The sequence below is a fragment of the Phalangium opilio genome, unplaced genomic scaffold (genome assembly GCF_054372755.1).
Source record: "Phalangium opilio isolate 3A_F unplaced genomic scaffold, DU_Popi_V2 ptg000056l_1, whole genome shotgun sequence".
NCBI classification, from domain to species: Eukaryota; Metazoa; Arthropoda; class Arachnida; order Opiliones; family Phalangiidae; genus Phalangium; species Phalangium opilio.
Window position 1 is genome coordinate 6,258,827 of NW_028324175.1, and position 27,243 is coordinate 6,286,069.

At 36.4% G+C, this 27,243-nt stretch overlaps 4 protein-coding genes across 6 annotated transcripts in view; all 4 read right to left on the reverse strand.

The window, feature by feature from the left end:
• Positions 1 to 8,790: 8,790 nt before the first annotated feature.
• Positions 8,791 to 11,608, reverse strand: LOC149668260 (uncharacterized). Its single transcript, XM_089841139.1, has 5 exons — positions 11,466 to 11,608; positions 10,332 to 10,481; positions 10,059 to 10,267; positions 9,345 to 9,469; positions 8,791 to 9,265 (listed from the first exon to the last, which is right to left on the reverse strand). Exons 1-5 carry the CDS (start codon positions 11,477 to 11,479, stop codon positions 9,215 to 9,217), a joined length of 549 nt encoding a protein of 182 aa, XP_089697265.1. The 5' UTR covers positions 11,480 to 11,608; the 3' UTR covers positions 8,791 to 9,214.
• Positions 11,609 to 14,751: 3,143 nt separating this feature from the next.
• Positions 14,752 to 15,955, reverse strand: LOC149668261 (uncharacterized). Its single transcript, XM_089841265.1, has 3 exons — positions 15,779 to 15,955; positions 14,983 to 15,700; positions 14,752 to 14,921 (listed from the first exon to the last, which is right to left on the reverse strand). Exons 1-3 carry the CDS (start codon positions 15,953 to 15,955, stop codon positions 14,752 to 14,754), a joined length of 1,065 nt encoding a protein of 354 aa, XP_089697391.1.
• Positions 15,956 to 17,844: 1,889 nt separating this feature from the next.
• On the reverse strand, positions 17,845 to 21,872 carry LOC149668262 (uncharacterized). The gene is made up of 5 exons (XM_089841266.1): positions 21,814 to 21,872; positions 20,767 to 21,468; positions 20,122 to 20,558; positions 19,608 to 20,043; positions 17,845 to 18,588 (listed from the first exon to the last, which is right to left on the reverse strand). The coding sequence occupies exons 1-5, from the start codon at positions 21,870 to 21,872 to the stop codon at positions 18,228 to 18,230; spliced, it is 1,995 nt and encodes a 664-aa protein (XP_089697392.1). The 3' UTR covers positions 17,845 to 18,227.
• The window catches only part of LOC149668263 (uncharacterized), a 31,501-nt gene continuing 25,586 nt past the window's right edge, over positions 21,329 to 27,243 (reverse strand). Inside the window, exons 1-6 of one of the 3 annotated variants that reach the window (XM_089841151.1) lie at positions 25,654 to 25,834; positions 25,342 to 25,510; positions 22,648 to 23,062; positions 22,094 to 22,149; positions 21,898 to 22,009; positions 21,329 to 21,468 (exon numbers count right to left, since the gene is read on the reverse strand). In XM_089841151.1, the coding sequence (XP_089697277.1) occupies positions 21,906 to 22,009; positions 22,094 to 22,149; positions 22,648 to 22,913 (426 nt within the window). In that variant the 5' untranslated portion in view covers positions 22,914 to 23,062; positions 25,342 to 25,510; positions 25,654 to 25,834 and the 3' untranslated portion in view covers positions 21,329 to 21,468; positions 21,898 to 21,905. Of the gene's footprint in view, positions 21,469 to 21,897; positions 22,010 to 22,093; positions 22,150 to 22,647; positions 23,063 to 24,950; positions 24,995 to 25,341; positions 25,511 to 25,653; positions 25,835 to 27,243 lie in introns of those variants that run through there. The other 2 variants (XM_089841152.1, XM_089841153.1) reach the window with 2 other exon arrangements.

Here is a 27,243-nt window from a genome sequence, read left to right on the forward strand (position 1 = left end):
GCTGAAGTTAACTTCCTAAATCATTGAAGTAGAAGGTAATTTTCTCTTTAAATTAAGACAAGTTTCGTTAAAATCGGATAAGATTTCACCAGGGGTCACGTTTAAGCCTATCAGGTCTGAGCTCGTCTCTTTTATGATGACACAAAGGCACGAAATATAGCAATGGTTAAAATGTATGGTCAACCCAAAGCCACTTTTAATAAATAATAAAGATTCTTAATTTGTCAAGTTTTTAAAACTATTTTTCTTTGAACTAAATGCCGTAAAATAACCTTTGAGAATTTGGAATAACTATACAGGAGTGTTAAATGATTTTAAGAAATTTTTTTGGTGAAATATAACTTTCCATAAATAATGCAATATGTGAGAGACAGTGACAACTTGTACATAATAAATAAAAGGTTTGGGCAAGAAGTGATATCTAGTTTATTAGGGAGAAGGTATCAATTCTCCACATTTCCAGCTTTATCTCCAGTCCAAACGTAGGTCCGGAGTTAATCCCCGCCTCTAAATTACAACCGGCATCTCATTGGTTCTTGAAAACTCACGTCAGCGCGACGCGAATGACGAAAATTACGTATTTTCCGACTGAGGAGAGGTGAAATAGCCCGGCTTCCTTTAACGCCCCCCCCTTGTATTTTGAAAGGGGGACTGAGACTATTGTGCGCGAAAACTTAGGCATCTTATACCTTCTCCCTAGTAAACTAGATATCGCTTCTTGGTTTGGGGTTTGTGTGTAAGTGAGATGTGTAAAATTCATCTTTACTTTTCTTTGAAGCATTCCTACGACTCCGAACCATTTGCCGCGTTTCTTGAATCCGAAACTTCTTTCATTCGACAATACCAACTCGTAACTGTATCCATTAAAATGACTATAGTAAGAAACGCAGAGCTCTTTAAAGGGAGGGTGAAGAGGAAAATTAAGTGATTTTTTTATCGATTCTTCTACTAATTATAAGACCATTCTGCATAGTGAAACATACAGGTTATATCTCCGAATGATTTTAAAATTCAAATTAGGTTCAGATTTTATGGATAATTTTAAATACGGACCTCTGACCAATCGCGTAACGCCCTGCTTTTCTCTTCACAAACAGAGATATTTTCTGTATGCTTCACTATACAAAATGGTCTTATAATTGGTTTAAGCAAAAGTAATATAAGAAACCTCCCTTCCGGTAGGGAGGTTTCTTATATTATTTCTGGTTTAAGAATCGATAAAGACTCACTTGACTTTCCACTTCACTCTCCCTTTAACAGGATTATTACTTAAGGCAAACAGAATTAACCATAAATTGAAACACTAATAAGAGTGAAGAAGATATTTTCGGTTAACTTTCCGTCGTATACATGCGCGATTTATAGGACAAATCGAACTATATTTAACAGGTATTCACTATGAAATCTGTCATTTCTATAAGGCAAAAATATTATATTCCTTGTTTCTGTGAGAGTACTTCTTTTTAAATAAAACTCCATTGTTAAGTCGTAAATGCATAGTTTCAACCCTTCAAATGGTTTGATAGATACCAACTATTTCTCAAAACCCCAAACCATCTTCTTTGTCCTGTTAGGGATTAACCTTCCCTGCTTTTTCTAGGAAGGGTTCGACAGTTTTACCCTTCATAATTTTGGTTCCATAGAAATAGTTTCGCCTGCATTAGCAGCTTAGACTGTCCCCATGAAGTTTATTTAGACATGATATTTTTCGCACCTCCCCCAAACCGCCCTTCTCAAGAGACGATTTTTCGAGCCATCTATATTTTCGGTTAGGCAAAACAAAAATGTAAAGTGCTGCCTCTAGTGGCTTATCTGCGTACTTCAAATCGCTAGACTTCCCCCTTAAGACCATTAGAAATATACCATCAATATACAGGGTGTTTCTGGAAAGTCTGGCACAAATAAACAGGCATGTTCCTTGGGTCAAAAGGAGTCCGAAAGGTCCTATGACGTTTTGGGGTAAAGCGCTCCGTTGCGACGTTATGGGCTCTCAAAAGTAGGCCGAAAAACAAGGAGATTTTGCAGAATTATAGCACTAGTATTGTGGTTTTGACCCAATTGTTTTCGATTATTGAGCATAAGGCAATGATCGAAATAAGTTCAAACCTAGTGGAAGACCGTGAATGTGTTAAACGGCCAAAAGCGTTAATCCCTTTGTTTTTATTAATGATTGTAATTAAAGGTAAAGAAAGTAGCTCAGATATCGGTTACTTGTTTGTTCAGATGTACTGGTAACTGACCAGTCTTTTATTCTTTATTTCAATTAGGCACATTACTTTTACAATAATGCGAATGAACCCCATTACTTTTACAATATTAATTCGAATGAACCCCTTAACCTTTACAATAATTCGAATGAACCCCTTAACCTTTACAATAAATCGAATCGAACCCATTAATTTTACAATAAATCGAATCGAACCCATTAATTTTACAATAAATCGAATCGAACCCATTAATTTTACAATAAATCGAATCGAACCCATTAATTTTACAATAATTCGAATCGAACCCATTACATTTACAATAATTCGAATCGAACCCATTACATTTACAATAATTCGAATCGAACCCATTACATTTACAATAATTCGAATTGAACCCATTACACTTACAATAATTCGAATCGAACCCATTACATTTACAATAATTCGAATTGAACCCATTACATTTACAATAATTCGAATTGAACCCATTACATTTACAATAATTCGAATTGAACCCATTACATTTACAATATTTCGAATTGAACCCATTACATTTACAATAATTCGAATCGAACCCATTACATTTACAATAATTCGAATCGAACCCATTACATTTACAATAATTCGAATCGAACCCATTACATTTACAATAATTTGAATCGAACCCATTACATTTACAATAATTCGAATCGAACCCATTACATTTACAATAATTCGAATCGAACCCATTACATTTACAATAATTCGAATTGAACCCATTACATTTACAATAATTCGAATTGAACCCATTACATTTACAATAATTCGAATTGAACCCATTACATTTACAATAATTCGAATTGAACCCATTACATTTACAATAATTCGAATTTTTCCCCTGCTGTGGTGGTCTAAACATTAGAGTAGTTTTCAACGTCAGAAGTTGTAGGTTTTTTACAGACGGCTTAAATGTGTGTACCTTAACGTGCTTCATGGCGTACGCGCGCAAGTTTGCTTAAACGTTGATGGTGCCCATTTTGAACAATTTTTGTAGAACAATGTAATTGGGTACAGGGGCGGACTGGCCATAGGGCCCCAACTGCCACTGGCAGTGGGGCCCCAGTCAATAGGGGCCCTCCTTTTCGGGGTTTGCATATTTCAAAATTGGTCCTTCACTAACTCAAAATAGTTACGTATCCATAAATCGGACATTTTTAAATGGCATCTCAGAAGATAATGTTCATTTAATCATTTATAAAGCGGAAAGAGATAGTTTTGTAGTCTTATTGTTTTCAACTCAACTTTTATACCTTGGCCTATCCCGCGAGAAACAAAACTTAAAATCGGTTTATATTTTACTTTCATGCTTAGTGAGAAAAGGGGAAAATAAGGGACTAAGAGCACATTAAGAGAAGGCTCAAGTTATAAAACTACTACTCTTCATCACTTTTTTATTTTTACTGTTTAAGCTCTAGTTGAAGATAAATATATTTTTAAGTTTTATATTTATATTTATATTTATATGCATATTTTCACAACCATTACCCACTAGAATTAACCAAGGTCGAGGCCCGGTCGGGCCCCCGAGAGGGGGAAGCCCTCACATGAGCGGTTTCCTAAATAGCGGTCCTCATAACAGCGGTTTCCTAAATAGCGGTCCTCATAACAGCGGTTCCCTAAATAGCGGTCCTCATAACAGCGGTTCCCTAAATAGCGGTCCTCATAACAGCGGTTCCCTAAATAGCAGTTTTCCCGAAATGACAGTTTACCCGTTGCAGCAGTTACCGATACAGTTGTTCTCGTAAACGTGGCGTACCGTTACAGCAGTTCTCAAAAGAGCAGAAAAACGGGGATGCGAAAAACTATAGTTATTTATTATGGTGTAGGCTGGGTTATATGAACTCAAATAGAACTATGCCAGATACGGATAATTTGGTTTGGTTAAATTTGATTATTTGAACTCAATAGTATTAGGTCAGGCCAGGTTGGGTTGGGTTGGGATTTTAAGGGGTTTTTTTTCGATTGGTTTGAGTTAGGTTAGTTATATTTTGGAAATAGTGTAACAATGTTACGCCTTTTCCAAAATATTGTTGTTTATCTTCATTGACTTTCCAATTAATAATATGCCTTTTCCAAAAAAAATTAGGTCACTACCAATGTTACGCCATTTCCAAAATATTTTTGTTTTTCTTCATTGACTTCCCAAATAATAATATGCCTTTTCCAAAAAAAATATGCCACATTACCAATGTTACGCCTTTTCTAAATTATTGTGTTTATCTTCATTGACTTCCCAAATAATAATATGCCTTTTTTAAAAAATTAGGTCACATTACTGATTAAATGATCACTGAATAAACTAACATAAAAACCAACGAACATAACTGTATTGTTAAGAAATGCTCAAAACTCAAGACTAACACTGCTATTTCCCAAAATAGCAGCCGCTATTTCTAAATTAGCAGCTGCTATTTCTTGAAGAGCAGTTTTGTTTAACGCCGCTGTTTTTTGGAATCGCGGTTGCTATTTCGAGAACTGCTCTTCCGAGAATTGCTGATACGAGTTACACCCCCCCCCCCCCCGAGAGGTACGGGTCCCGGGAAAATGGACCGAATCGCCCCCTTCTCTCGACGGCCCAGAAGATGTTGAATCTTTTCCGTGGCCTATCGCGAGAGAAACAAAACTTAAACCTCCGATTATATTTTACTTTCATGCTTAGTGATAAAAGGGGAAAACAAGGGACTGAGAGCACATTAAGAGAAGGCTAAAGTTTTAAAACTACTAGTCTTCATCACTTTTTGAATTTTACTGTTTAAGCTCTAGTTGAAGATAAATTTATTTTTAAGTTTTATATTTATATTTTTACAACCATTATTCACTAGAATTAACCAAGGTCGAGGCCCGGCCAGGCCCCCGAGGAAAAAGTACCGAACTGCCCCCCTCTCTCGACGGCCCTGTGCATTATAACGACATACACCCCTCTCATTTTAGGGATCGGCTTGGGGGCCCTTTTTAAAACGGTGGCAGATGGTTGTGCAGCTTGCCAGTCCGCCCCTGATTGGGTATCATTCGAATTATTGTAAAAGTATGGGGTTCGATTCGAATTATTGTAAATGTAATGGGGTTCATTAGAATTATTGTAAATGTAATGGGGTTCATTAGAATTATTGTAAATTTATGTAATGGGGTTCATTAGAATTATTTTAAATGTAATGGCGTTCATTAGAATTATTGTAAATGTAATGGGGTTCATTCGAATTATTGTAAATGTAATGGGGTTCATTCGAATTATGGTAAATGTAATGGGTTCGATTCGAATTATTGTAAATGTAATGGGGTTCATTCGAATTATTGTAAAGGTTATGAGTCTAATTCAAATAAAGAATAAAAGACTGGTCAGTTACCAGTACATCTGAACAAACAAGTAACCAATATCTGAGCTACTTTCCTTACCTTTAATTACAATCATTAATAAAAATAAAGGGATTAACGCTTTTGGCCGTTTAACACGTTCACGGTCTTCCACTAGGTTTGAACTTATTTCGTCATTGCCTTATGCTCAATAATCGAAAACAATTGGATCAAAACCACAATACTAGTGCTATAATTCTACAAAATCACCTTGTTTTTCGGCCTACTTTTGAGAGCCCATAACGTCGCAACGGAGCGCTTTACCCCAAAACGTCATAGGACCTTTCGGACTCCTTTTGACCCAAGGAACATGCCTGTTAATTTGTGCCAGACTTTCCAGAAACACCCTGTATACTTGCTTTTGCATTTAAAGTTAACATCGATTTCCTTCAATGTTTAAATAGAGGAGCGGGATTGAATGCCTGAAATCCTTATTGTCAACGGGTGACAGAAATTTAAAAGGGAGATTTTAACACCTTCTATTATATTAAGGCAATCCTATAATCGTTTCTTTCGCTTTAGATGTATCGAGAAAACGTAAAACACAATTCACAATCACTAACCTCACTTGACAATTAAGCCCCGTTTTCATGAGAGCGAGATTCGAAGCGATTTGCGAGAGCGAGAGCGAGTTTCCAAACAGCGATATCGCTACAAGATTTTAGCGAGACTTAGTTCAAGTTCTCGCTTGTACTTTTTCGTTTTCATGAAGAGGGTTTTTTATAAGAATGTGATTTCACGTCCGATTTTTAAACATATTAAGCCGACATGAAAAGGCGGTTCTACATAAATTCAAGGATCTACTTCTGAGAAAGAAGCTTTTGGTTTTGCAAATTTTATTCAGTTTAAACAGAAATTAACAGTTTAAACAAAAAGTAGATGGTGGGCTCACCCAGTGAGGGGAACCAGAAAATCCGAGCGACATTATGAAACGTTGGTTAGTAGTATCTAAAGCTTCAACACAGATGAAAATTTGACATTACCGCCATTCCCAGGTTTATATTTGATTAATTATACTGTTCAAAGGTTCGATAAAAGGATTGAAATATTCATTATTCGTAGGCATTTTCTTCCGACAGATTTAAGATTGTAATAAAAAAATAAAGAAATATATAAATGGTTTCTCAAAACTTAAGCCTAATGTTAATAACCGTCTCTATCCTGCACGCGCTCAAAGAGAAAAAAGTCCTTTCCCGCAGTTTTTAAAATTAGGCCTAATGTTGGTAAATAATTTAACAAAAAGCGCGTGACAATTTTTATTCAGTTTTATTGGCTGATTAGCTTTAGCTAAGTTGTGACGTAGAGGAATGTTATAAAAATCGCTGAAGCGAGAGCGAAGAAATCAAAACCGGACAGACGTTTGCGATATCGCTAAAATAGATCTCGCAGGCTCTTTCTCGCTATTGTCTCAAAGCTCTCGCAAACATGAAAACAGGCAAGAAAAATTCTCGCGCGATTTTTTCAGGTTTTTTTCTCGCAAATCGCTGTATTTTTCTCGCAAATCGCTCTCATGAAAACAGGGCTTTAAGGTCAATGCTTAAACTTATTACTACAATCCCTATCCATGTATAAAAGAACGAAAAATATCAGCTCACAACAATTCTCTTCCGTTCACTGTCCCTTCAATGACGAACCAAAATATTTTACACTACTACTACTACGAGATGTATGATGTACATCATACGATGTGGCTGATATTCAAAATATTTCAAAACTTCCAAAAATTTTATATACTCTTTCTTATTTTTAACTCTTTATACAGAGCTTCGCGAGAACGTCATTTCCGATACAAATATTATAACGTTCTGAATATTTTGGAGAGTTTTCTTCTCTTCCTTTACAAGAATTTTGCGTATTTTGGTTAGACATGGGTTTTAACCGTTTTCTTTCTATATATATTTTTCTTCGTAAAATTTTAGTGCATTATAAATCAACTTTGACAATTTTATTTCGAAGCTACAATTTTTAAAGGTATTTTAAACTGATATTTTTAAAGGTGTTATGAAAGAAGCATGTAAAATTCATTACAAATTAAACATTGCAACGAAATTATAAAGACAATTAAAAAATTCCTTATTGGAACTTTAGGAGTTCCAACAATGGAAACCTAATTTCGGGGCCCCTCTGAAATTTATGGGTAGGCTGTAGCCTACCCTGCCTACCCCCTGGCGGCGCCACTGCCAAAAAGGCTCATTTTGTTTATCTCTCATAGCAAACGCCTAATATTATCGCTGCTCATGCTTACACCACTCAGATGGCTCTATGGGCAATTGTATTGTATATAAGTAAATAAATAAGACTGGTGTTAAGTAAGTGACTTTTCGTTCAAATCACGTGACTGACTAGACATGGCTGATAATACACCGCTAATAATCTAAATTTAGAGTATTTAACTTTTTTTATATAAAAAGAAAAGTTTAAGCCTAAATTAGTAGTATTTAGTGAGGAAAATTCACAATCGCGGCCAGATCTTAGCCGATTCATCTTAACAATGGGTAACTTTTAAGTCTTCAAAGGAATTACTTGAGGCAGATACTAATTAAAGTTTGCCTCACAAATTGGCTTAGCAATAATTGTTCTGAAAACGGTGTTTATGTTAGTATCTCCGCCACGAAACAAGGAAGTTAGATATAAGGTGCATAGACTATTCCACTCTTTCCTGCAGAGAAGTAAGCGCAGAAGCAGTGTAGTGATAGATGTTTTACACAGATGACTGCTTAAAATTAAGTAAGAAACTGACAGGCAATGCTAAATTAGGGGTCATCCGTAAAACACTCCAATTATAACTCGTAAACGGTATCCCATGAGGCAAAATGCCATAGAACAATGGAACACACTGTATAAGATGAAATTCTCTTTAGATACGTGTGGTTACGTAATAGAATCGGAAGAGAGTTTTCTAAAATTATGATTAATTTTCTAGAAAACAAAAGATAATTTGCTATCCTAATTAATGTTTCAAACATTATATTGTAAATTAAAACTCTCCAGACCAGAGTTTCTAAATTGATTAACTAAAATTATACTAAATTATAGAAATATGTAGAATTCAGGGCTAAATATTTCTTATATTTTTTTCTTTATGATATTAAAACAACGATAATACACTAACAACTACAGCGGTAGGCTAAGTGTTGAAAAGCGTAGCTCAATTGAGATCCGAACAGAACCTTCTTAAAGTAGGGATGGGGACCGTCTCTAAATGTTTATGCGTCATTGTGTATGCGTTAATCGCAATAGAGAATTTCCTTCCGAGGAAAGCAAAATTCGAGAGGAAAAAAGATGAAAAGGATTTCTGTTGTTCATCTTCAGTTCTCTAGAACCACATTGCACGACTTTCATTTAGAGAGAACCCTTCCATCTTTTACCCCAGCGGGGATTCGAAAATCGGCACGGTCACTACATTCTTAGTCTCGATGCTCGGTTTTCAGTTCGCTAGAACCGTTTTCTTTGGAAGTTGGCCTTTAAGTTTCATAATAACGTAAGACCGTTAAGACGGGAGAGGAAAAGAACTCCCCGCGACCCATCTATTGAATCCTACGCAATTACGAAAACGTTTGTACCTATGTTGTCGTCTATTTCTTCACGAATTTTTTCCTGAATTTCAGGAAAGGCAGCTAAAGCTTCGAATACCCACGTGATGGCAGTTGTAGTTGCGTCGGTACCAGCTGAAAACATAAGTATAGCGTTTAAGAGACAGCTATTTTTAATGGTCTATCGCGTTAAAAAACAATGCCTTAACAATACCCAAAAAAAGTCGCCTAATATTCCTTGCAAATGGCGATCAGTTAAGTAAGTTTTGTTTTCAGATTCCTCGGATTCAGCTTCGATACCAGAAGCGATCACGGAATCCGTGAAGTGACGTAATTCATCTAGAGTATATATATATATTTAGAGTTATTACACGTAGATATAGATTTCTCTTAAAGGGAGGGGGAAGTGGAAAATCAAGTGATTTTTTATCAAATGTTCTACTAATTATAAAACCAGTCTGCATAGTGAAACATTGAGGAAATACTTCCGAATGATTTTAAAATTCAAATTAGGTTCAGATTTTAAAGATAATTTTAAAGAAGGACCTCCGACCAATCGCTTAACGCCCTGCCTTCTTGTTAACAAAATTCTCGTGGCACGTTTCGTGTCGAATGAAATTTATCACGAGATTTGATAAAATTAGGCGCGCAACGTGACAATCGTGGCGCGAGACATGGAGCGTGCCACGAGAATTTTGTTGATAAAAAGGCAGGGCGTTACGCGATTGGTCGGAGGACTTTCTTTAAAATTATCCCTAAAATCTGAACCTAATTTGAATTTTAAAATCATTCGGAAGTATTTCCTGAATGTTTGACTATGCAGACTGGTCTTATAATTAGTAGAAGAATCGATAAAAAAATCACTTGATTTTCTACTTCACCCTCCCTTTAATGGTTAGTTGTTTCTTAAATAAAAATAATTTATAACCAGGATTGTAATCTTTCTTAATTTCTTTCAATCTGTCCATCAAAAATGCCCCAACAGCTTCCGCTGCGTTTTGTATAGTCTTTTCAAACTTGCGAAAAAACGGATAAAGAATAGGCGAAAAGTCTCCGGGGGAAATGGTCATACTCTCGTGAAAAAGATCGAACTCTTTCATCATTATTTGACGCTCTGCTTCGGTTAACTCGTCCAATCTAAAGTTTTAGTAATAATAGATTAAACCCACGATATTCGGCAAGTTTCGTTTCCTGGTTTTACCCAAAAGCAGTTTGAGATATGATGTTAAAGATGAAATTTTGCAATCTAGGCTTTGGATTAAAGGCGACTTTCTCGGACAACATATCAGCTATCATTTCTTCAGCGTTCCGTTGAACTATAGTAGCTAAGACTTCAGAGTCCGCGGACTTTCTATAAAAATTTACTTCGTAAGATTCGCGCCTGTAACGATGGATAAATCAAAGAGGAGAAAGAGAGGGAGATAGAAACGCGATTTATAAAATCCGCCGAAAAATGGGAAAATAGGGGGGTAGTAAAAACAATTTTCGGTACGTTTAGTTTTAGGACGCACATCCTTTGCACATGGACGGATTGACCTCCTCGCCTTATCTTTGTCATCCTCTACGTCAACTATGGGCGAGAAAGCAAGATCAAACTTGGAGATATGGGCGGTATACTTTAGTAAGCTCGGCACGCTTGGACTATGTCAACAAAAGCAAAAAAAAATGTTCTACAAGTTTGTCACTGGTTACTGAGAGCTTGTCATGAAATGAGGTAGATGAAACGTGAGATAGATTTTAGTAAAGCGACGACTGGTTTTGGCGCTGTCACAGGCTTATAGTACAGACTGAATAGGACCTAGTGGACTGCAAAATTAACAGAGTGCAGTCAATTCTCGCTTGTCGTTCTCGAACTAGCTCGAGCTGCGAGTCTCTAGCATTACCAGAAGTAAGATGAGACTAGAAGTAAAGAGCTCTAGCATTGGTAGTAGATCCAGGCACTATTGAACAAATTTGAGGATTTTATGCCGCTTCCATCGTGCCTACACTAGAGAGAAAAAATTGGTCGAGTTCCAAAAAATTTCCTACCCCTTCCCCTAAACCTAAAGCCGCGGAACACGGACGTGGGTGCTTGAACCTAGTTTGGCCGTCTACCGCCACGAGCGTCTCACTTTTTGGAGGGAAAATTCAGAAACCGCTACCAGAGGGCCAACCTTTGGTGTGTTATCAAGAATATTCACTTTCGCCAAGTGAAGAATTTGGTTAGTTCAGTACTTCTAGTCTCATCTTACTTCTGATGACGAATTTTACATCACAAATAATTTCGAAAAGGTACAGACCAGGTCAATCTAATGATCCACGCTATTAATAGACGGTGAGGCTAAAAATAACTCACCCCTTCTTCCTCATTTCAAGGCATACCGGAAATAGTCGGCTTCTATTGTGTCTGTTTATGGAATGCAGCGTCCTTGTGAAACCCCCCTGAAGGTCGTTCCCCGAAATTCCAACCCGTCTATCACCAGAGGAATGCACGTAGTATCGGCTCTATCGCATAATAATAATAATAATAATAATTTTTATTTCCCAATATATAAATTGGAGGCCAACAAGAAAAGGAGTAACTCCCAGTACAGAGCTTGTTGACCCAGACAAATACAAAAAAAAAGAAAAAAAAATACACAAATTAAATTAAAACAAAGAAAATTATAAAAACCAATAGTCATGTAAAACCATAGTTAAATAGATGAAATCGAAGAGGAATAAAAGTAATTATAATATACAATCGTCATTTAAAAATTTTTGATACAATTTAAATTTAAAACAGGCTAGCGTATTACTACACCTTATGTCAATTGGGAGAGAATTCCAATCCCTAACGACACGAAAAAAAAATGAATGAAAAAGTGCATCACATCTAGCTTTACCAATGGCAAATGTCAAAATTTCATGCCTTTCATTAATAATGACATAATCTAGTAAAGGAAAGGTATAATGACAGTAGATTACCCGGTATAAAAAGACGAGACTAGAAAACTGTCTTAGTGCATACATAGGTAAAAAATTCAGTGTCTTTAAACGATCACCATATTGTACTCTATTGCAATTTTGCACATTATTAAACCATGACTGGTTCAATTGATAAGAAGTAAAATGTCTCAAAACCCGTTCAACACTGTCAATATCCTTTCGTAAATGAGGAGACCATACCACAGACCCATATTCCAAAACAGGAATTACCAGAGCCTTAAACGCTATAATAGCTGCTTTTGAACGACCAAAAGTTCTATTAATTAAACCAGTCAAGCGCCTGGCTTTAGAGATAATATATAAGACATGGTCAGCCCATTTTAAATCACTTGAAATAAAAATCCCAAGTAACTTACATTTAAAGACCCGAGGCAAGATTTGATTAGATTGACATTAAATGCATTGCGACGTCTAGTTAAAATGATATATGAACATTTCGATACATTTAGAGACAAGAGACAACGATTATATTTATATCTCTCTGAAGTAACACAGTGTCCGACATAGAGCGCACAGCTCGAGAGAGAAAGGAATCATCAGCGTATTGCCAAAGGTTTGTATCAGGGGAAATACCAAGGTGAAGATCATGGGCGTACAGAATAAACAGTAAAGGACCCAATATTGATCCCTGGGGTACGCCAGAGGTAACAGGTTGATAACCCGAAAACTCACCTTGAAAGACAACTCTCTGTTCACGATTCCTTAAGAAATCAGCAACCCAAGCTAGGATAGGACCGCGAATACCCACACCATAAAGCTTAAAAATGAGGCGATCATGAGGAACAGAGTCAAAGGCTTTTTTCCAGTCAAAAATTATGACATGTACATCAGATGGTACACGTAAGTCCAACAAAGAAGCCCATGAATGGAAAGCCTGGACTAACTGCGTTACGCAACTGAAACCCTTTCTAAAACCAAACTGCTTTTCAGGGAGCACGCCAGGCTTAATACATTTAGAATTAATGAAATCAGATACAATTGATTCCATAATTTTACAGAAAACAGAGGATAAGGATATAGGACGGTAGGACGCCATATCAGATCTGTCTAAGGAAGAACCCTTATATAGAGGGACAACATTAACCCTTTTCCAAGCAGCCGGAAGTCTGCCTACTTTCAACGAGTAATTTAAAAAGTCGGCTTCTTTTAAGTCAAGGAAGCCTTGCAGCTACCCGGAAGCGCCCATTCACGACTTCAAAGGGTTAAAGAAGCCGCGCTTTCCCTTCTAACAAAAAGTTAGAAACCCCATGGAGAATACTTTTATCCGTATTTCTGTCTCAGTTGACCGCAAAACTCTATTTGAAGATAGGAAATTAGCCTTTCGCATCGGCTTCTTTTAAGACTAGGAAGCCTCGATCTGGCGAACCGCACCCGGAAGCGCCCATTCACGACTTCAAAGGGTCAAAGGAGCCGCGCATTCCCTTCTAACAAAAAGCACTGCAAAAAGTTAGAAACCCCATGGAAAATACTTTTTATCGTATTTCTGACTCAGTTGACCGCAAAACTCTATTTGAAGATAGGAAATTAGCCTTTCGCTTTAGACACAAGTGTGTCGGGTCTTTTATTAATTGCATACTCAATATTTTTTTAACATAAATATAATATAAATGCCCGTTTTCAATCAACTTTTTCCAAGCTTTTTGCTGTGGCTTTTTTGGGAACTTTTGACGGGCTTTCGAAGATAAAAAATCTTCAAAATTAGAACGGAAAAGCTGAAACTCGTATCGTTTTCAAACAAGCTTTAAAAGAATAAAAAATTACAAGTGGGCGTGACTTAAATTACATTTTCATGTGTGTAGACGATATTTTCTTTTTGAGCGGCAAAATCTTTAAGAAAATGAGAAGCAAATATCAAACTCATTTAGATATCTGCTTCTCGAAGGTTTAAAGCATGAAAAGACGAAAAGCTGAATTTGATGCTTGTTTGAAAACACCAAGATTTTTTGCTTCGGCTTTCCGCTGCTACGTTTGAAGCAAAACCTTAATTTTTGTTCAAAAAAAATCTTGATTGAAAACGCGCCTTAAGATACATTTTGGAAGAGCAGGGGCTATTCTTAAATTTAGCCGCGAAGGCAATCCGGAATTAATTAGTATTTAAATTTAATTTTGTAAGCCTAATTTTAAACGTCGTCTGCTAGGCCTAGTGATTCGAAAAGTTGCAACGAGTAAAGCGCCCCTTACTACATCATTATAAAAGGCGCCAAAATTTCAAACTTCGAAACGACACGCGTGTAGGCTTAAAAATCGAACAAACCTTTATAGATTTATTGAAAATTAAGCTAAAAATGATGAATTTAACGATTTAACGTAATTTTAAGAGGTTATTTTGAACGTAATAAATAATTAGGCTTATAAATAAATTCAATTTTAAGAAAAGAAAGGCGCCAAAATTCTAACGTCGTAACTACACGTGTTTAGGCTTAAAAATCGAACAAACCTGAATATTTTCGTTAACAATTAAGTTAGGAAGTTGAATTACACGATTTAACTTTAAGAGGCTACTTTGAATATAATAAATTAGGCCTATAAATGAATTCGATTTTAAGAAAAGAAGATACCTTTATTGAACTCTCATTAGAAACAAACATAGGCCCTTAAAAATATGAAAAAAAAAACATAAAAAAGAAGTAGCAAATGATGGAATGCCCTTAAACCTATTGAACCTTGCACTCTTTATCATCACTATTGGTATCTTGCAAGAGTCTTTTTTTATTGGTAGCGTAAGAACTACCAGTCGAATCGTAACTCTTCAAACTCGACAACATAGCAGAAGCGGTGGGAGTTAGGGGTTGACTAGATTTAGCCCCGCCCACTGAAAATGTTCCTAAATTTTATAATTTTAAGAAACAAGCAACGAATGGGACGTCATTAAAAGTTAAACTTACCTGGTTCTCGAGCTTTGGTGATTTCGGCTTTGACTTGCAACGATTCTTGCTCGTTCTTGTACAATGTTTCGTTCAGTTCAGTTTTCAAGTTCTCATTCACAACCAACTGTTCCTCAAGTGTCTGTGTCTTCTCATCCAAATACTTCTTAAGTTCAGCGACCTTAGATTCCATTTCACGAACTGTTTGTTGTTTCTCATCGTATTGGTTCTCCAAATTGGCCAACTTCGTTTGATAAGCGTTAACATCTTCTTGTAGGGTCTTCAAGTTGTCTTCAACTTCAAGTTTCGATTGTTTAACGAGTTCCAATTGTTTCTGGGACATCAGATACTGGCCTTCTTTGGCGATCCACTTCTGTTTCTCTAATTGCAACTCATCCACCAATTGTCGCAAGTTTTTCGAAGATTCGTCGACTTCCTCGTACTTCACCTTATACTCGACGAGTTGCGATTCACGAACGGTAGATTTCTTCAGCTTCAACTCCAAATCCTGAACTACAATCTTCAAATTCGACAAATCTAGAACGCTATCTTCAAGATCTTTATTGCGCATCTCAACTGAATTTAAACATTCCTTCAGATGGTTTATTTCGTATTCCATTTGAGTCAACTTGGCCTTCTTTTCTTTCAACGCGTCTTTGGCTCGACTCAACTCCTCGACGACTTCATAGGCGTACTGTCTCGCTAACGTCAACTCGCCTATAAGTTTCTCGGAAGCCAACTTCAAATTCCCAATTTACTCTTCGTAATCGTGTACTAATTGTTTCAAATTGGATATTTCCTCGGAATTCGATTGAACTTCCGCTTTCTTCTCGCTCAAAACAACTTGAAGCTGTTCCATTACTTCCGTTTTGGGGTTGTCAGCTTTGAGTTGTTCAATCTCTTCATTTAAACGCTGGATTTCATCAAGGTTGTTCTGGTTTGTAGCCGAGGTTTCACGCAACTTTTCCGTTAAGACCATCTCATTTTGGGTCATTTCTACTAATTTAATTTCGGTTTCCATTCGAGACATTTAATTTCGGGCTCCAAATTCGAGGTCGTATCAAGATTTTTCGAGTATGAATTTAAGGTTTGAACAATAATTTGAAACTAATTGAACTCAAAAATTGACTTTTTTGTTAATTATTTTAAACCTTGTAATTTTCTCTTGCGAATGTAATTTTTTTATTTGTATTAGCCTATTTTTCAAGTTGTTTTCAATTTTAAGTTTGCTTTCGTTTTTAGCCATATCGTAGTATACGATAGGCTCTTAGTTTGACCCGAGCCGTAGTAGTAGTAGTAGTAGTAGTAGTAGTAGCAGCAGTAGTAGTAGTAGTAGTAGTAGTAGTAGTAGTAGTAGTAGTAGTAGTACTTGAGTTTTCGCTTTCGTTATCGTCAGATTTTAGCTTAAAAGGAACTTTATATTACCACAACCCACCCATTGGGGTAACTGGGCTCGGTTAGAGATTTAATTTTAATTAAAAATTTTTCAGGTCAGACCCGGGAATCGAACCCGGGTCGCTGGGGCAATAGGCAGACATTCTACCAACTGAACCATAGAGACTTAATAACTCCGAGTTTTTTATTATTTATTTTTATCTCTAAAATGTCGGGGTGATGTGGGTTGGGGTACCTCTTAATCTGTGGGGTCGAATACTTTTGAATTTTTATCTGTGGGGTCGGATACTTATGAATTTGTATGTTTGGGGTTTTTATATTTATTTTCTTTTTATTTATGTGCTAATTAAATAGATAACGATTTTCCCCGTTTCTCCTCATGTGTTTCGCTCTCGTTCGGTAGCTATCGTTATCTATGTTATGTTTGACTGGAACGTTTTTGGTGGTTAATTCAAATGTGGGTTTAGATAGAGCTAACATAGTGTTAAATGAGCGTTATGCGTTTGATCATTTTAGCATTGCTAAAGGTAATTCGAGGGGATAATCACTAAAATGCGTAATCACTGTAACTAAACTTTCTCTTTCAAAAGTTTCTGGGCATAAGTCCTTGTTAGAAATTTATAATATGCGATAAGTGTGAATCGGCATAAGTCTATGTTGTAAACTCATCGAGGGGATTATCACTAATACTATCTGTTCTTCGATTGGCCGGAATATTAGAATTACATCATAAGTAAATTTATACGGTTATAATTTTATCACTGTTTAGAGTAGGGAATCGAGGGGCTATTAACTCTGATTTTATGCACGGTACATCATTTAAGCATTGAAAAAGATAGCGCTATTCACTCATTAGGGTAAGGTATAGAGGGGTTATCCACTCATTAGGGTAGGGTATAGAGGGGCTATTCACTCGTACGATATGGCTACTACTACGAGCCCTTGGGCCGTCTTGTTTATTGTAAAAAGTATTTTTCCGCGCTGTTAAGATCGAGGTTGTTTTCAACATTCTTGTAAAAGCATCGAAAATTTTAAGCTTCGGAAAAAAACTGGGTACGTCACTAAGTCGACCGGTTTACTAAAAAAAAACCAACCCAGAGAGCGCAGGGACAGAGCGCGTCCTAGTACCACACTAGTTGAATTGGTCAATAATAGAAAAATAAAAAAGTCAGTCTTGAACAGCAAGTTCTCATGAGCAGTTAGAAAAAGGGTAAGCTAGAAAGTGCGCGCCAAGCCCTAAGAATAAAAACTAAGTAAAAATGTACCTAGTAAGAGTGCGAGTGCGAGTTTAGATTGAAAATTTAGCGCCAGATCTAAACCATTAGTTAATTAAGGAATAATTGTGCTTTACAAAGGAACTTAAATTGTGCGGTGAGCAAATAATTAAAGCGCGGATTAATCAATAAACTTAGTTATTAACCTTAAATTTTCAAGCGCTAACAAAGGTTAAAATACTAGTGCGAACGTGTAAATCAATCATTAAAAAAAACTATTTTTTTCAATCTCTCTTTTTAATCTTTTAGTTAATTTTTCGTAATAAACAGTTATTGTTGAATTTTAAAAATTTTGTCGTGCTCCTTATCTTTTATTTACCAAAACCGAATCGATCCAAAAGTCTAATTCTATTTTAGAATTAACTAACTTTTCATTTAATTGCGCGAGCGTGCTCGATGTTTCAGTCCGTTGAGCTACGGTATAAAGTAATGGCAGTACTACGTATGCAAACGTCATACCCTTCTATCTCTTAGCTCAGTGTCATCCGCCTACTGGGAGCGCACAGTATGCTCTCTTACAAGAACGCGCCCAGATGGAGGGATACACAGTCTACGCCCCTCTCTACCGCCACTAGTCTATAAAAAAGCTCTCCCAAGCTATATTTCGTTACAGGTTTCGATTCTTTCGTTTAATTCGATTATTTCTTGGGAGAGATTTGAGTTTTGGGTTTCTAATTGCGATACTTTTTCAACGGCTAAATTTTTTTCCTTAAAAATTTCTTCCAAATTTAATTCAATTTCTTCGATAGTCGCCGATAATTGCTTGACCGTATCATCGCGGTAACGGACTTCGTTTTTCAATTTTGTAATTTCAATTTCGAATATTTGAATTTCATTTTCTAAACTGGCGTTTGAATTTTTCAAGACGTCATTAGCGTCTTCGACGTTTTTAACTCTTTCTCTTAATTTTAATATTTCTTCCTCGAGAGGGAATTCCAAAGGTTTGCCATTCTTTAATCTACATTAGTGAATTAAATTTAATTGGGATTTTGCGCCGCGTTATGAGGTTTCTACAGATTCGGCGTAATTTTGCTTAGTATACTTGAACCGTTTTTGTTCAAGAACACGTGACGTTAACACATATCACATAAACTCATGATAATACCAATAAATAGCAAACCAGGGTTCGTACAACCTTTGGAAAACCGATTTCCATGTTCTTTCCCTGAGTTTTCCAGGTTTTTTCCCCCCATACATGGAGTAATAACAATGAATGTTACTCAAACCTTAACCTGATTTCCCTAAATTTTACCAAGAAACGATATCTAATTCGTTAGGGAGAATGTATAAGTTGCCTAAGTATTCGCGCACCATAGTCCCAGTCCCCCCTTCAAAATACAAGGGGGGGGGACGTAAAAGAGGCCGGGCTATTTCGCCTCTCCTCAGTCGGAAAATGCGTAGTTTTCGTCATTCGCGTCACGCTGACGTGAGTTTTCAAGAACCAATGAGATGATGGCTGTAATTTAGAGGCGGCGGGGATTAACTCCGGACCTACTATACGTTTGGACTGGAGATAAAGCTGGAAATGTGGCGCGAATTTATACCTTCTCCCTAGTAAACTAGATATCACTTCTTGATTTTACTAAAAATTACTAAATTGAATTTTTCTGTAAACTATTCATTTCCCGGATTTCCCTGAATTTTACCAAAAATTTACCATATTGAGTTTCTTGTCAACTACTTATTTCCCTGATTTTTCCATGTTTTCCATATTTGTATGAACCCTGGCAAGCCCCCTGCCCCCCAAAAAAGGCTAGAAAAAACCGAGGGGCCATTCACTCATCGATCGTAATCGGTGTACACGCTGTAAGTTTACCAATACTAAAGGCATAATATTACCTTCCAATCCCCTTGACAAGTTGCCAGTGCTAAAACGATTACCCCTAATCAGTTCCCAGTACACCACTAATCAGATAGTGATTAACCCCTCGACAAAACCCAAAACCAAAACCAAAAGAATTTTGAGCAACATCTAACCTTGCCACATTATCTTCGAAAGTACTAAGAGTCATTTCCAATTTTCCGCAAATAATTTCCATAGCTTGATAAACATTACCATGCTTCTTATCAACACTACCACCAGCGGCGGCGCTAGCAACATCAGCAGCAATTACGTAATCTCCGCACGCGTTATCGACAACATCTTCGGGAACCGAAACCGCAACCGCACCTTCCATCTCATCCAATTCCTTATTGATATTGGCGAGACTTCGCAGACTTTCTTGGAAAAAAGCCTTCAACCCTTCCATTTTGCGCAAACTTTCGTTTAAAGGCACTGAATATTGTAGATCCTGATAAGTCTTCATCTTATTTTCGACCGAAGCGATTTTACCATCCACTAATTTGCGCATTTCGGTTAAAGCATCGTTTTTGGTGGATAACTCGCTTAATAAATAGTCTAAAACGCTTGAATCTGTTTTGTTATTCATATGATGAGAAATACGTCCGGTACTCATTCTACTTTGCAAATACGCTCGAACACGGTTCATACTGGCTTGTAACGCGTTAATGTAGTTATTTTTCTCGACTATCGACGACAGACAGGCGCTAATCTCGTCCTCTAACTTCGTAATCGCGTCATCTTTACCACGGATCGTGTCCAATAAGGTCGCGTTACTTCCCGATACGTCATCGTGACTTTCTTTCAAACGATTTAATTCCGATTTAAGTTTATCTCGTTGAGATTCTAATTCTGCAACGTAATTAGCGGATTCTTTCATGTCCAGAGGTAATTGATTAGGGATTACGGGGTTTATTTTACTTTTAAGGTCATTGGTGGACTGTTCCATTAAGGTATAAGAATCGATTTGGGATTGAAGTTCAACGGCTTTCGATTCGTTAACGCGTATCGATTCTTTTAAAGTAACGATATCCGATTGTAAGTCCGAAATAGTTTGACGTAGGTGTTGGCTTTCGGTTTCGATTGGTCTGATTAAAGGTTAAAAACAACGGAAATGCATGCATAAGTAAAATAAATTAATTAAGACTTATTGAGAGGCGAAATAGCCCGGCCTCCCTTGTATTTTGAAAGGGGACAAGGGCTATGACGTACTAATACTTCGGCATCTTATACCTTCTCCCTAGTAAACTAGATATCGCTTCTTGGTATAATGTTAAAAAATAAAAACAAACTTACGTTTCGGCATCGTCGCTCGAAGACTTCGTAATCCTCAGTGATTCCAACTCATTTTGGCTCGATTCCAGTTTAACATTGGTGTCCACGAGTTCATTATTCAATTGAGCAAATTCTTCGGTTGATAATTGTAATTGGTTCAACATTTCTTGAAGTTGAAGTTCCTTGGCGTGAAGTTGTTCTTGGTAACGATGTTCATCTTCAAGTTTCAATTGTTGGGTGTCCCGCAGTTTTTGGTTGTTTTGTTCAATTTGGGCAGTAAGGGACGATATTTGTTCCTCAAAATCGTGAGTCTTTTGTACCTGGGTTAACGAATATTGCTCAAGTTGAGTTTGAAGAAGCTTCAAACTCAGTTCTTTTTGTTCTAGTTCGTCTTGAAAGTGAGCGGTTTCGGATTCGTATTTATTTCGGAGGTTATTGATGACGGCTTCACGTTCGTTTGATTCTTGTTGAACTGCTTCCAATTTAGTTGCACGACTGCTAAGTTCAACTTCAAGTTTATTCACTTGTTCTTTCAATAACTGAGCTCTTTCCATCGATTCCTCCAATTCGTGTTCTTTTTCGTTGAGTTTGGTTCTGAATTCCGATGTTCCCGATTCCAACTTATCTCGATGAGATTTAACACTGGACTCCAAACTCTCTTTTTGAACTTCAAATTGAGCTCGAACTGAGTGAATTTGAAGTTGATTCTCCTCTTTTAAACGTCTGAAAAGAAAACATTAGGAAACCATTTAAATAATTAAATATTAATTAAATATTAATTAAATAAAAAATAAACAACAGGGAGCCCAGCCAAAAATTTAAATTCCTTATAGGGAAAATACAAAATAGGATTTTTTTATTTCAGGAATTATAGGATTTTATAGTGTTTTTTAAAGGAAAAATAGGATTTTTGTTTTATTTCAGGAATTATAGGATTTTATAGGAGAAAAAAAAACCGTGTGTTTTTATAGGAAAATATAGGACTAAAAAAACACGCTAATATATAATACTATTTTGGCTTAAACTATGCAGAAAAAACCTAAAGTAAAATAACAAATTGGATTTTACTTTGAAAATTGAGAGGAACTTAAACGGAACAAGTTCAAAACAAAAATATAGGATTTCATAGGAATTATAGGACTTAAAACTTACAATATTTCCTAGTTTTTCTCCTCAACTGTGGCAGTTGACGTCTCCAATTTATTCAAAATTTCCAGATACTTATTTTTCAAATCAGTCATTAATTTTTCCATATTTTCCAAACCTGGAAAATTCAATTAAAATTAAAATAAATTAAATCCAATTAAAAACGTAGCAATATTTAGAGAGTAGAGATGAAGACCCTTACATTTAGATTTCTCACTGTTTTCCTTCATTAAAACCTGTTTTTCTTTTGAGAGGGATCTTTGAGCAAGAAATTTGAAATAAATTAAATTATTACAAAACCTTTAAAACCTATTTTTGAATTCCTTGACTACCCAAAAAAGTGTAAAACCCATTTCTCAAATTCCCCGACTTCCCAAAGACCTTTAAAACCCACTTTTAAATTCCCTGACTTCCCAAAGACCTTTAAAACCCACTTTTAAATTCCCTGACTTCCCAAAGACCTTTAAAACCCACTTTTAAATTCCCTGACTGCCCAAAGACCTTAAAAGCCCATCTATAATATTCCCTGACTATCCAAAAACCTTCAAAAACCCATTTTTAAATTCCCTGACAACCCAAAAACCTTTAAAAAACCCACTTTTAAATTTCCTGACTACCCAAAAACCTCAGAACCCATTATTAAACTCCCTGACTACACAAAAACATTTCAACCCCATTTTTAAACTCCCTGAAATTCTCCCTGACCCTTGTCCCAACCCTAGATCATTAAATATTAAAGAACAAACCAAAACCTACACATTTAAGGCTTTTTCTTTCTCAAAAGCAGCCTTCAATGACTCCAAAGCGGAAAGCTGATGTTGGGCCTGATTAAACTTGATTTTAAACTCATTCATTTGTTTCTCAGCCTCGGCAATCTGTTGATAATGCTGTTTCAACTCTTCCCTTAACGCATTCTCCTTTTCCTTGAACTTCATCTCTAATGAGCTTTTAGCAGCTTCAAATTTGTGATGTTGGCACTCCATGATATTCTTGCTCATATGATGAAGTTTGTTCTCCAACATTTGAATTTTATCTTCAGCTTGCTTTTTCTCCGTTAAAACTTTATCCAACCGATTTTCGCTTGTTTGTCTCCCTTTAGAAGGAGTTCCTATTTTCTCCGGGAAGGCAGCTTCATTGTTTGACGCAGTTTGCAGGGTGACCACAACAAAGCCTTGAGAAAAATATAGGAAAATAGGAAATTTTCAATTGATTTATAGGAAAATATAGGAAATGTTTCATTAAAAAAATAGGAAAATATAGGATATTTGCCATTGAAAAAATAGGAAAATATAGGATATTTGCCATTGAAAAAATAGGAAAATATAGGATATTTGCCATTGAAAAAATAGGAAAATATAGGTTTCAAGTGATTTGGAATTAATAAGACAGGATTTTCAAAACAAACTAAAACACTAATAAACAATTCAATTTAAAAAGATAAAATAAAATTCGTTAGCCAGATACCTCATCGAAATGGCACCCGGGGGCCGAGATAATGTGCGCCCGCTTAAGTCAGGAAAAAAAGGAACAGCAAATGTTGCTAAGGCTTGCTTAATTACTCGGTCCCTGTTTGTCGAAGCCCTTATTTTTTAGTATGGTTGGATGGGGGACAAATTGGACTATAATATACTCAAAAGACATCCCCGTATCTCTAGTAGAAACAGTTATGAGCCTCCAAAGTTGGGTGTAATGCTATTCCTATGGAGTGTATGTTTTTGAACATTTTTCTCAATTACTCGGCAAATTTTTACTCGATCCCCAAGTTTTTAGTATGGTTGGATGGGGAACTCAATGCGCCCCAACAAGCCTTGTGCTCGAGAGCCAGTGCCCCTCGGTCTCCCCGTTAATCTGGCCCTGACTAAACTAAAACCACCATCTGAAGCAGACGACAAGATTTTTTTAACTCTATTTTTTCCCGTTTCCCCATACATTTTTCATGGAGTAATTTTATCGTAGTGAGAATTATGTTTCCTGAAAAGTGCCTTACATTGCAGCTAATAGCTCCATGGTGGCAGGCTGGCAGCCTGGATTACTAATACAAGCTAAACGTTAGCTTGTATTATTAATCCTTGGTGGCAGAAATGTAAAACTGCATTCATGTCTGTCACACTTCAAAATTTTTGAGTGACATCTACTAAAAACAACAGTGAGCGCGCGCAAAATGTGAAAAGATTTCGAAAAATAGGAAAATATAGGAAAATTGTCTAAATTATAGGAACTTATAGGAAGGTATCGAAAAAATAGGAAAAATTATAAAATATAGGAATTGTGGTCACCCTGAGTTTGGGACTTCAATTTGGCTTTTTCAGCTTTTAGAGTTTTATTTTAAATTTGAAGTTGCTCAACATGTTTACGTAGTTGAAAAACTTCAGTAGAAACTATGCTTTTAGTTTCGTCTACTGGGGTGCATTGGTTTTGGTCTAATTTCACTGAATGGGTGCTTCTTTCAAGTTGGTTTTCGAGTTTGTTTTGATTCTCTTTGGTTAAGGTCCTGTTTTAATTTGGCTAATTGCGTTTGACATTCATCGTAATTATCACGGGATGTAGCCAGTTCCCGAGTTAATTGGTTTAGTTCGTCTTTATGGGAGTCATTCTATAATGAATTTAACGTAACGTGACTCCGTTAGAAGTTCTAGGTCCTATTAACTTTAGGCCTAATATTGAGGCATTTAGAACTAAAATTTAGATTGGTTTTAGATAGAATAATGTAGGGGGGAGCCATTTAATATTTTGCAGCCCGATATTAATTAACATTAGGCCTAACATTGATTAATTAATTAATTCAGAACTAAAATGTGTAGATTGGCTGTAACGGAAAAGTAACCAATCTACAGAATAGGGACTTGGCAGTACTACGTCACGCAACCTCAGGCTACCTTCCATAGGGACTTGGCAATTCAGGCTTAACTCCGCCCCCAGCGCCATTATGGTATGTTTTTTTAACAGAATGAAAGCTACATAAGCCCCTCCTCCTGGTATGTTTTTTAGCACTAGTGGAAGGTAGCCTGACGTTGCATGACGTAGTACTGCCAGGTCCCTATTAGTGCTATAAAACTTACCAGGAGGAGGGGCTTATGTAGCTTTCATTCTGTTAAAAAAACATACCATAATGGCGCTGGGGGCGGAGTTAAGCCCGAATTGCCAAGTCCCTATTCAGAATTTCATGTTTAAAGTTAATGTTTAAACAAATAAGAACTGTATAGTCTAATTATTTAATACAGATTCAATAATTCTAAAGAAATAACAGCTTTAAAATAAACGGAACAATAGAGTAGTGGCACTACATGTTAATTTCTCATAGGAGATAACGTAGCCAAGGGTAGGGAGGTGCCATTACTCTATAGGAAACTAGCGTCTTCCGTAATAGGGCAATGAACGATTTCTACTTCTATTAAACTAAATCCAGCTGTGGCTTGTCAATAAGTAAGGGATATTATAAAAAGAGCTTACCTTTTGTTTGTGTTTCTGAACCACTTGTTCAAGCTGATCCGGTAGTTGGCGTTTCTGTTGATTAATTTTAATCAACTTTCCGCATTGTTCTTCTAAAGCGTTTATTTTTTGCAAAGCTGGGCCAGGTAGGCCTTGCTTCCACTCTGAGGCAGACCAATCCATCTTAAGCCTATTTTAAAAATTAATTGGTGATTGGTATAATTAAAACATTAAATCTTAATTAAAACTCATTACAAACGCGGTTGGTCAAACAGTACTTCAAATAGTGGTTAAAATTTAGGTCTAATTATAACATTAAGTAAATATATTTACCTCTGAGCAACAAAACTTAAACTATTTTAAGTAATTATCATAAATCTCAACGCTTTAATGATTAACTAATCAATTTAATCGCGATTAACCGTTCAGAACCTTGTCAGGGAATGATTTCATCCAGCGCGCAACGACAGTATGACACAAAGAGCCGTTTGAATTTTGAAGTTTAAAAAACAAAGATCACGTGGGTTTGAACTAGCCAATAAGAGCTCACTTAAGGAAAAAAACATTTAGAGACAGGCTTGGAAATAAGCTTTATTTCTGAACTAGTCCTTCGGACCAGTGACCCCTGATGTCTTAAATATGAAACTGGTCCCGGGACCAGTGACCCTTCCCCTATTTAATTTTCTACTGGTCTCAGGACTTGTGGTCGTTCTCTCTTCTAAAAAATCTCTCTCGGCTTAGGGTTGTATACACGACTGCACTCCTGGAGTCGAAATTTATGTTAAAATGAAAATAATTAAAGAGGTCCCCATATCAATTTTTAATAAAAGTAGGAATTAATAAACTAGTCACTGGGACCAGTGACCCTCACGTTTTGAATAAAAAAAGTGGTCCAAGCTATTAATGAACTGGTTTTTTGACCTGTAAACCTGTCTTATTTCCTAGCCTGTTTAGAGAGCTGGAAACCATCAGAAACGGACATTAGCCGTTTTCTTTTTTTATTCAAAATTAAGACCCTTATGCTATTATCATCCCCGATGTAATTAAATTATAAATATTTAAATATATATATAAATCAATTGATAAATGTGACATTTTGACAGAACAGATGCTTTTAATATTGTATAAAATGAGGACACATGTTGTTAGGTTTGATATTCTCTTGATCGAAATTGTGATATAAAAGGGTTGTGTTCTCTGGGTTTTATATCACAACTGACAACAGAATCGTCCATTTCATACGAAAATAACTCTAAAAATGTTTCGTTTCGTCGTTATTAGGTTAATTTACGCCAGTGTGGGAAATAAGGCACTTTCACAGGCCAATGGCCAGTTTAAAAATTACCTGGGCCAGTTTAAAAATTAAACGCTTTGGGGTCTACTGGCCCTGGTGGCCACTTAATTAATTCAAAGTTTTCCCCCTCAAGATTTTGGATCATTAAATAAATACTATGTTAATCCCTAAGATTGTCTCGTCTTTGCTTCTATGCTGTTTGCTTGCTTGGCCTGAATTGTGTATGTGGGAGTGGGATTATGGGTGGGTTTCGTATGTCTGTCTACGCTCTACACAGTGTAGAATCTGTAGATGAAGTGATTTTTGCATTTAGCTAAAGCATGGCTAAAGGGAAGATAATCTCTCGGTAGTCTTGTTTGGGTCTGGTCTCTAGGGAAAGGCAGCCTGCTGCCTTTGATTGTATTAGAGTCTATGGGAAGATAGCAATGGAGTGTCAACTCCCTCCCTACGGGCCGAATTTTTAATTTAGCATTACTCAATAAAGACTTATAGTTCTTAATTTAAGACTCCAATATTTTCAAATACCCATAACCAGGCTAGGAAATAAGACAGGTTTACAGGTCAAAAACCAGTTTATTAATAGCTTGGACCACTTTTTTTTATTCAAAACGCGAGGGTCACTGGTCCCA